General features: G+C 42.5%; 1 protein-coding gene across 1 annotated transcript in view; it reads right to left on the bottom strand.

Moving 5' to 3' along the window:
- Window positions 1-9,719: 9,719 nt before the first annotated feature.
- LOC144820247 (transmembrane protein 116-like) overlaps window positions 9,720-11,348 on the bottom strand; it is a 181,325-nt gene continuing 179,696 nt past the window's right edge. The window contains exon 12 of the mRNA XM_078677843.1: window positions 9,720-11,322. Within this exon, the coding sequence (XP_078533969.1) occupies window positions 11,164-11,322 (159 nt within the window). The 3' untranslated portion in view covers window positions 9,720-11,163. The remainder of the gene's footprint in view (window positions 11,323-11,348) is intronic.

The following is an 11,348-nucleotide window of genomic DNA, read 5'->3' as shown; positions in this document are numbered from 1 at the left end:
TGTTTAGGTTTGGTTTAGCGACCGTTTTATAAGGCACCAGCCTCACGTGATAAAAACCAAATTACATAGATACAAATTTACACAGATCTTTGGGTTAGCCCTTTTTAGGTCAAGCCTTACCCATCGCTTGCGATGGTCTGTGCCAGACCTTATTTAAGAAGGGCTTCAGAAAATGCAACCCCAAAAATGCTGCTGGCGACAGCATACAGTGCATGTGCTCGGGCGCGCGCTTGAGCAGAGGTGGCATATGGCATTCCTCATGTTCATTAAGGCTCCTGTCCTCCTTGCATTCCCCCCTCCCTTTTTGCCCATCCCTTTGAAATCTGCTCGCATTTCCCTCCTCCCCCTTCTGGGTACTTATCTCCTCGCATTCCCCCCTCCCTTCTAGTCCAGCCCTTTGATGCTCTGCTGTAGTCGCTGCCTCTAAACCTGTTGTCCCTTCTTTCACCCTCTTGTTCCCCCTTTCCTCTCCATTGACGACCTCCCTTATGTGTGAGTGTTACCAATGCGCGCGGCGCCCCCTGAGCTTGTGGCCTGTACCCGTCATGTCTCCCTCCCTGCCCTACACGGTTTATTTCCTGCATGCAGCAAACTCGTGACACACACTGACTCTGGCCGGAGCGGGATCCAAGCTCAGTCACACTCCACAATGCGCTCACGCGTTCTGCAATCTGCCCACGAAGAAATTAACAAGCTATGACACACTTTCGTAAATATCACAAGATAAGGGCTCCTCCAGCTGCACTCGCAGTCTAGCTATGTGAGCGCGAGAGCTTCAGGGGAACCATACTGAGCACGTCCAGATAGAGGGAAGGGAGCACCGGAAGACGCGTTATTTCAGAGTTTGAGATCATATCAGAATGCACATATATATCAGACTGTGAGTTCATGATGATTCATAGCGTGAGTTTATATCAATCACAAGGTGAAATTATATTCGAGTTGAGGCTTTATTATCCAAAATATTATTTTATATCGTCATTTCAGAATATTTCTATACTAAACTGGGTATGAGGTAATGTTCATTTCAGAGCGCAAAAGTATATTTCTGTGAGATTTCACTATAGTGTGACGCTGTCAGGGATAGAAACACTGTATAAATAATACAAACAGATTAGCTACTTCCTCGCCCACAGAGAAAGTGCTTTTTGCCTTGAAATGGGTACGAAACCACTGTACGACTACTAACACAATACAAAACGCGTTCATATGCCAGCGTGTGATAATATCATTCTAACTTTCATCTCCTTTGTTCCTTTACGGCTTTCACGTGTCCATCCCCTAGTTCTGTTTTGTCATTGCCGCCTCTAAAGCTGTCGCCCCTTTTTTTTCACACTCTCGCTTCCCCCATTCCTCTCCATTGACGACTTCCCTTATGTGTGAGTGTTACCAATGCGCGTTGCGCACCCTGAGCTTGTGGCCTGTACCAGTCATGTCTCCCTCCCTTCCGTACACTGTTATTTCCTGCGCGCAGCAAACTCGTTACAACACCGACCCTGGCCAGAGCAGGAGCCAAGCTCAGTCACACTCCACAATGCGCTCACGCGTTCTGGAATCTGCCCACGTAGAAATATAAAAGCAATGACACACTTTCATAAATATCACAAGATAAGGATGTGAGATTAGAGATACAGAGTGTGCAAATGTATCCAAATACGAGGTCAGATCAATCCACTGTACGATAATAAGAAGCTACACTGTTCGCCATCACAACATCACTCAGCACCACCACAGCATCAATCTGTGCAACCATTCAACAACAACTGGTTCAAATATGTTCTCTCAATGTTTCAAGCTTTATTACAAATGTAACAAAAAGATGTTAATATTTCACTTCTGTTCTTGGATTTTCGTCACAATAAAATACCCTGAACATAATCTTCACAAAAGTTATTTACAAAAGTTTAAGCTATTGCCATTATAAATTACAATAACTTTTATTTAAGTATTAATTGTTTAAAAAAAATTAAAAGCCATTGTAAGTATTAATTCTTTTACAAAAAATTAGAAGCCATTGTTATTTGTAATATCAATATATGTAAGTCACGTAAATACAACACATATTGCATTACAAATGCTATAGGTGTCACATTTGCGAAAGTTATAACTATTGGCATTGTAAATGACAAAGCTATTCATTTTCATAAACAAAACATAAATAAAAAAATTGTCATTTACAATACCAATAGCTCAAACTTTCCTAATGCGAGACCTATTGCATTGCAAATGCTTGTTATCTATTAATTGTCATTCACGTCTTGTATCCACCTACCACAGTATACAGCATTAGGAAACGGATCAGCCGACTTCAGCCATTATCGCTCTGATACTGTGAGTAAGAACATTTCGCCAAATCAAATGGGCATATTCGCCTAAAAAGAAGTGTACTTCAGTGTCAGGGTTCAATCAATCAATCAATCAGTGGTTTATAGAGCTCGCTACTCACCCGTGAGCGTCTCAAGGCGCTGGGGTTGGTGAGCAGTAACTTTGCTTTGCTAATGTTTTTATGTTTATTCTTTATCCCTTTATAGAAATGTGTAGTCGTCCTTTTCTTGAGATTACTATAATTGAAAGCTAATTCTATATTTTCTTTGCTCCAATAAGAATCATAATTCCCTGGTACATGCAGTTAACCTAAAACTGGTTTCTATATATTTTTTAAGTAAACCTACCTGATACGAAGCAACTGTGCTGTTCTATTAAAATTGTCTTACACGTGCTGGCAATTAACTCAGACAATGCAAAAAAGGAAAAGGGTGAGGGGCATATTAGCAAGGGCTTTATCTCTGCTTTTTGGCTTAAAAAGCCAAAAAAGCAGAGATAAAACTATCGCCCTATTTAAGAGGGTGCTAACATGCATAATCGCATGTTAGCTCCCTTTGCATCTCTAATGAGATGCAAAGTGGGCGTCACTGGGCGTACCCCAATGGACTACCTTGCAAAATATCGCTGATGTACATTTTGCGATATTTACAAGGCAGCCCACAGGGTTTTAGCAGACGTTAGATTTTGGTCAAAACTGCGGTTTTCGCCAAAATCTAACGTCTGCTAAAATCCTGACTTAGCTATCCCTAACATAGGGGGTGGATTATGCTGATACGACCACAGGGTCGTATCAGCAAGGATATTGCCGTTTTGCAGGGAACATCGCTGGAGCGATGTTCCCTTCAAAATTGTCGATTTCCCGACTATCGCAGGAATTTTTATCACTTTGGAGATACGCGTTGCTAATAACGCGATATCTCTGCGATAAAAACCTGCGATAGCTGGCATTAAAAAAATGAGCGCTAAGCGCGCTTTGCTATAGTTATCGCAAAGCGTTGCTAATATGTCCCTGAATCTTTTCAGAGAGAGGCTCTAAAGACACATATACACAATTTGCAAAATGCGAGAGAAAGTTAGAAATAAAATTTTATTATACAAAATATATACAAGACATTCTATGAATATTACTTTCAAATGCAGTTCATGTTTGACATAGAACATAAAATGCACAACAGATCATAAATAATAGTATTTATCTGCAGAGAAAATAGGCAGTTAACGTTCCATGTTTCAGCAGCTGTAATAGCCTGCAAAAATTAACAACTAATATACTGTGACATGGTCTCCCAACACATGTTTTGGCATCTATGTAGTCAGTCTGCTCCTTCATCGGGACTAAAATGCATCAAAACAATAACATTACAAAAAATTCCACATGCAATGTAAATAAGGGAAATGCTCAAACAGCAACTTGGGCAATCTCATTTGGAAAAATAAGCAATTGCGAACAAATACAATTGTTTGTGGTCATTAAAGAACTCACACGTGATTAAACTTGATCAGGCCCCACGTACATAGCCTTAAGCGAGATAATTTAATTATGTGCAACGCTGTTCGAAATTCCACTATTATTAGTCATATTGTATTCATGAGAAAAAATAGGCACGCTTCCACAGAATTAAAGGCACTCAAAGTCACTTAAGGGCAGATTTATGATGCCCTTGCGCCGCAATTGCGTCACGTAATGTGACGCAACGGCGGCGCAAACAATGCACCCTATTTACAACGTGACGCATCTAGGAGATGCGTCATGTTGGAAACCCCTGCGCCATAAGGAGGCGTTCCTGCGCAGGGGGGGGGGGGGCGTTCCTGCGCAGGAACGCCTCCTAAAAGTGGCTGAGTGAAATCTATGAGATTTCACTCAGCCACTTTCTACGTCAATTCCTTACGCCTGCTTGAAGCAGGCGTAAGGGTGACGCACAATGCATTCAGTAGGTGGCTCCTGTGCATTGCAGGAGTCATGTCGCACTTGCGACATGACTCCTGCAATGCGCCGCCCGTACGCAGAGAGATGCGTCACGCATCCTCATGGCCTTGCACCATGGTGCGCCGCATCATAAATGCGGCGCACCATGGGTGGCGGAGCAGTGGCGCACTGTGGCGCATGTTAACTGGCGCATCCCTGGGGATGCGCCAGTTAACATAAATCTGCCCCTAGATCTATATCAGGCGTACTTGTTTTCATCTCACGGCCAAAGCCCACTTCATGTGCATTGGCACTAAATGCTTATGCATTTCTATGATTGCCATACCCTCACTAGATGAAACCACATTTGGAGAAATTAATCCCAATACAGAGATCAGAAGGCAAGAATTAATTAAGTAAGAGAGAACAACTCATATGCATTATAAGCAAGGATTACTAAAACTAGGTGTTTGTTCAAGTATATTACACCGCGGTTGTCATGCGCATCAATATGGATTTACAACATTGCATCAGAACTATTATTTGGCCGAACACCTGGTTGTATAGTGTGAAGTCTGGCTTCCTGGCACCTACTAAACAGACTCACGCATAAAAGTTCGCATCTCAAATAAGAAATTGCCTAAATTAGAGCCACTTGGTGGAAGTGTATGCAAAATGCGTACCTGATCTAAAATGCAACTAAACCAGCTCGCGTCGTGTGCCTACCAGCACCATAAACTTACTGCCGTGGTCTGGTGCCCAAAACCAGGGTGCTAGTGTCATTTGGCCCCATTCAAGAAGCGTGGCACCTTGATACACCCGTGGTGCCCGCATTGAATATGGTCGACAGCGCCTTGTAGGTCAGCGTTACTAGAGACAGTATTACTTCCCAGGATGCAATCCGCATAAGCACATCTGGTTGGAGCAGGATACAGTGCCACAGTAACAGAGGGAGGACAACATGCAAATACTGCATAGTCAGCTTTTATTGAGCACATTTAAATCAGCAGCTCGGTGCAATCCGTGTAGCTCATACAAAATGGTCTTGCTGCAGTTATATTGTGATATTAATCACGCTTTATCAAGTGCAATAAAATATGAATTAAGGCTCTTTTTATAGACAGATATTGGTTCCCTACAAATTGTAAAACAGTGCACAACGCCTCACGGCATGTGCACACTTTGCAATAACATTAGTGGAGGGAAAGCATCAGGCTGGCAATACTTGAGGTCCTGCATTACCACATAACTTGTTCAAGGCCCTGTGCAAAAGGTAGTCCAAGGGGGCTCCCACCTTAAGAAATGAAGGACCAGGCTGAGAGAATCCTAGGGTTGCTCCAGCTCCAGAAACCACATCCCTTAACAGGTTCATAGAGGCTTTGAAATGGATCCCTCATCTCGAAGGTTAGGCTTGTTTCTTCCAGCCGCCCGGTACCAATAGAGTGGGCAAGTGCTCTCTATGACGAGTGCATGCGTACCCTAGCTGTGGAGAACATGCCTTCCTGCCACCGATGTATTCAAATCCCCTTTTCAATCAGTAGAGAGCAAGGCTCCTACAACAGAGTGGCACAGGGAGTTTATGCTGCTTTGTCAACTAAGAAAAACAAGAAGAGTACCAGAGAGGACAAGGGGACAGATGAGGAGAGGTGCAAAGCACGCCTGGGAGCGATTCACTAAGAAAAGAGCGTTGCACACAATCCATGCAGCCAGTTTTTCAGCGCACCTAGGAGAGGGGCGATCGCTCGCCCTTCCGGTTCTCTCCATAGCAAAGCTTTCCTGGTGTGCGGCAAAGGCCTTCTTGCATCTAACAGATAATGACCAGGCAGCACTCATGTTCTTGCAACCTTTCAAGTCCCCAGGCAGGGGTGTTTAACATACATCACCAACCCTCATAGGATCCCTGTGTCATCCACAGTTGTTTCTACAGTAACACATGATTCAGCTACATTCTGTCAGCTTTAGAAGATCAGCGCTAATTGTCTTGGTAAGAAATATAACAAAAGCAGCTATGCAATCCATGGACTCAAACTTATCCCAGATAATCGTGCCATTAAATTGAAGGACAAAACTCTAATTTAGGCTCTACACCCATGCACTTGACTCTCGTCCTGCTGTTCCATTACCTCCTGCAGGACCGGAAATTCAGTGTCCAAATGTGAATATGTAACAGGAGACTTTGCACACTGATCAGCATTCCCATACAGTTGTCTAAGGGTACAGAATAAGTATACTTCGTTTCTACTGATACAGTTCATCTGGTCCCTCTTTCATAGAGAATCCCATGATTGAAGCTTCACTGATAGGACGGATCTTTAGTAGCCTGGTTTAGGATCCAAACACAAAACGCCCAAACTGGAACCCTTTGTTACAAAACCTCTCCGTTAGCTACCATCCTAACCATGGACCTCTCCCACTTGCCCCACTCTAGGTATGTTCTCCTCAATACTAGGCGAGCACTCTTGAGATTAGACCAATTATACAAGTCAAAATTAAGACTAAACAAATCTAATCTAGTTTCTCTATGGCGGAATCCCTCGCTAAAGATAGAGGGTAACATGCTCTACTGGGAGCGCTGGTCGCAGAAAAGGATAAACTTAGTTAAGGATCTCTATGCAGGGCCTAACCCATTACCTTTCTCAATGCTTCAAAGTCAACATAATTTGACCCCCATGGATTTTTACGACTTTTTTTAAATTAAAAGCCCTACTTTCAGCACGTCCCATTAAACCCTTTGATCCATGACTCACCTCTCAACTTTCACAAATCTTGAAGGCAGGCCATATTGTATCGAAGATATATAAACTCCTTCTACCCAATCCTAGAAAGTCACACAGGCGTAACGAGACCCATTGGGAATCAAAACCCAACTCTACCATTCTCACGTTTGAATGGGATAAAATATATTGCTCAGCCATCGCGAATAAAATATCTCATATCCTGTCTCAAACCAAGTTTATGATTCTTAACAGGTCATAGTGGACTCCTGAAAAACTCTTCAAACTAGGATTAAAAGATAATCCGACATGCTGGAACTGAAACTCCGCTGTCGGTGATCTCGCCCACATGCTCTTCACCTGCCCCTCCTTACAAATGTTCTGGGATAAAATTTATAATTGCATAAAACACGTATTCAACATCAATCCCCCCAGAGAATTTTCATACATCATATTGGATGCCCTAGACACAACACTAGTCAACGATAATGACCGGCAGCTGTTGGATCTCTTGCTCACCTTAGCTTGCAAAGTCATATTATGCAAATGGAAGAATGTGCTAACGATGTGTCCTTTAGAATTTGGCAAGAGTGGCTGTCCTTCCAAAGAGGGGCGGATAACCCGGTCCTCCACAACTCCCCGAGGCGTAGATCCCACAAGAAACTCTGGAGGTCCCTAGACGCTTCTTCATTCTCATTTGATCCTCCATGAACCCTTTTCTATCACAATAGCATACGTATTCTTATTGCAACTTTAATGTATTGAATGTAACCACACTACTTGGTTGCTTAATTGAGTGCTTGACCACTTGTAATAACTATTCCTGTATCGAATGTAACCACAATGCTTGATCACTTGGCCAGTTGTAATAGCTACTCTCGTTTACTGATATGCTCACTGTATATGATTATTATGTGGATACTGGGTGTAATCATTAAGAGTGCTCCATCATGTACGCAACATCTTATTTGTATGTATTATTTAGGTCGGACCCATTTCTATTGTTTTCCTTCTCTTTTTTTTATTTTACTAATTTTTATTCATCTACCTGTGTCCATACATATATGTATTTCTTTTACTTGTATTTTTCTCTCAATAAAAATGACTTGAATTAAAAAAACAAATCCTCTCCCTACTCAGTGTGCACGGGGAAGGGCTAGCTCCTCCACCTTCACCAGACCTGCATAAAAATTTACAGCCAATGCAAGAAATCATACTAAGACATTTTACAAAAATGCGAACTTTGCCCTTAGACGGATCCATGCAGTCTCGGTCCATGGCGCTTACAATTGGGAGAACTAAGATACATTTAGTCTTCTCCCGCGTACATTTTAGAGGAGTTTCTCATCCACTTGCCAGATGGTAAAGATGCAGGTTTAGAGAAGCTTCGGATAAATATGCTGTGGACACTACTGCACTAACACTTTCTCTGCATTCAGATACGCAGGATAAAGTAGTGAATCTGGCATTTAATAGTAGAACACTTGTTTTCCTTCACTGAAAGAAGTGCTTGAAAAATGTCTTACTGTGTTGATCTCTGCTCATTCTTCTCAGGAAATTAAACCTTTAAAGCAACAATCTTCCAACAAAAAGTTTTCATTCTACATGGTCATTAAAATTATATGTAATTGTATTTTTGTTTTTACAATTATCATTTTTTATTGCAAGCACCTGACAATCATGTTTAGACAGCGCCATTTCTTTTTTTTTTTTTTGGCATATGCGTGCAATCAAAAAAATACCCCATCACATGAGCTTCCCAAGCCCAGACCTTTTTACTTTGTTGTGCGTGCCGAAAACAATGGTACCCACCACATGGGCGGGTGAGTAAGAGGTTTCACCTTGGAAAATGTATCCTCAGTAAGTGAAAAACTATTTCCTTTTTTTGATCAATGGACGTTTATTACTCAGAACCAGTGGATTGTCAACATCAGCAAAGAGAGACGCGTCTTTCATGATTCAATCAATCAATCAATCAATAATTTTTGTATAGCGCGCTACTCACCCAGTAGGGTCTCAAGGCGCTGATTGCGGAAGGCGCTGGATGATGTCCAAAAACTATAACTTCTAGGGGCAATTAATATAGCAACTTCTAGAAAACAAAAACAAGGCCTGGTATTTATTCCATCAACTTTACTGTCCCCAAACAAATTGAGCGTTCAGACTGGTATTACATCTTTCCCACCTGAATCAGTTTCTCTTAATGGAATCTTTCCACATTGTCAACCCAGCACAGATCTTGAAAGCCATACAGATCAAGGACTAGTGACATCTGTAGATCTCCAGGATACATGCACCAGACAAATGAGATCACTGCTGCTTCCTGAACTTTACTATCGTAGATGAACCCTTACAGTACAGAGGTTTCCCTTTTGACGTATGTCCTAGGGGTGTTCTGGGGTGGAGGCTACCTTGGTCTTCATGTAGCATGTATGCATATTTTAGTTACCTTGCTGCTTAAGGCCCAGTCCCCTCTGCATGCAAAGATAGCCTCTTCAATGTGGGTTTTTAGACCACCTAGACGAAACTATTCCGACTTCCTATTTAAGTCCAGCATCCCACTTACCGACACAATGCTTTTTCTGAAGCTGGTATTGGAATGTTTTTTCTACTGCCCTTTAACTTTAGTCTGATGGTGTTAGGGGCACTTGGGTTTAATGACTTTACATATCCATGTGGCGCCTTAGATTTAGCTAAGTATACAAATTCCGTAGTAACATCTGGCCAAAATCCAGACTCAGTATCTCGAATAAAAGTTTACAAATATTTCAGATCCCATAGTTTTTAAGTCTGTTATTGATGAATTCTTAGGTCAAACCTGCAGAAAGGGGCTATATATCAGTACCTGACTCTTTCAACTACGCTTAGCCTACAGACTCCTCTCTGTACAGTTGCGAAGTACCTCGCGGTTACCACTGGACCCAGTCCATGTGGATGCTTTAGGATCGAGACCTACATTATAACCGCCTAGAGTTCAATGCCGTTTTTCCAGGCCCAACCATTTCTCTCAGGGTTAAGTTGTCAAATTCCTCATGAAGAATACCACTGCAGTGTTTAATCGAAACAAGACTGGGTGGATAGCCATCTCACCTTGTATTACAACTAGTAGTTATGATTTGGGTCTGGTATCTTGACAACAACGTTCTCTAAGAAGTGTCTCTTCTTCGGTGGAAGAGAAATGTGGATATAGATTTATCAATAGATTATGTCATGCACCACACAAGTCAGGGATTATTGTGAGGAGTCTGTGGACTGTATTAGGAACCTGGGGCTTTTTGGTAATATACCTGTTTGGTCCACATAAAATTAGGTTTTTTCTAGGAGTTTACATCCTGTCTGGTATTGGGAAGTAAATCTTTTAGAGAAGTACCTCTCCTGGACTGGCCGGGGGAATTCTTTTGCATGTTTCGCTCAAGTCCACTTATTTATCTGATTCTTCTTCAGTTCAAGAGGTTCTTCAATTTCAGGTTTATTCTGCAGTTTACCTGTTTATTCCCTTGGATGCAGATTCTGTTTCTGGTAGTCTTCGCTCTCCCACAGCACCAACCCAGCGTTCCAGTCAATCAACATGTGCCATGCTGCAATCTTCCATGTCAGAAAAAGACACGAAGAACTGATTGTGGTGAAAAATGACTAAAGGGTTGATCTCACTCGCAGCCATGATGGATGATCTTGCACAGATCTTCTAAACTGCTGTGCTGGTTAGCCACGCTGGTCAATATCCGCACATCAAAAGTCAACAGTGGCACACTTCATGGTAGGAATTAGATGGCTTGAACCAGGGATTTAAGTCAGCTGTTTTACTGGCTCTGCTGGTGTTCCTTGATGCCCTTTAATCCCCTGTGGTTTTATCCTGCTGCTGGCAAAAATGCCACAAAGGTCCTAACATTTCAGTTCGAGCACAGAAAGATCTTGGTAAAGTAAATCACTGCCTGCCCTAAGCAGACTACACACAAGGTTAAAACTCCTACCAGACCTCTAGCCAGCTGTACAGGCTTGCAGTCTGCATTCACACCTGTGTGGCTTCAGTATGATACTGACAATTGCTGGACCTACAGTGTGTGCTTAAGACTTTCTTGACAGCCACAGTAGAAGTGCATTGATCAAGATGAAGTGGAGTCTTTCAGTTGGCATCTATAACGTTGGTGCCACAGAGGGCCTTGAGTCCCCCAGCCAGTTTTTGGATGCTGACTGGCTTCAGGTATTAAACCTGCCTTCTTACTGCTCAGATACGTTAAGGGACTCTTCGAAGAAAGCTCTATTTAATGCGTTGCTGTTCAATAGCGCCCTCACACCGGTGACCTCCAGGCGGAAGTTCTGGCGGGACCAGCCATAGGCCAAGCTGTTCAGGAAGCCCTGAAGCGATATGGTCAAAGCCTAGAACATGGGAGAGAAAAACATGG

Source organism: Lissotriton helveticus, chromosome 1_1 (assembly GCF_964261635.1).
Source record: "Lissotriton helveticus chromosome 1_1, aLisHel1.1, whole genome shotgun sequence".
NCBI lineage: Eukaryota > Metazoa > Chordata > Amphibia > Caudata > Salamandridae > Lissotriton > Lissotriton helveticus.
Note: the sequence above shows the minus strand (reverse complement) of the source record. Positions and strands in the feature narration are given on the sequence as shown.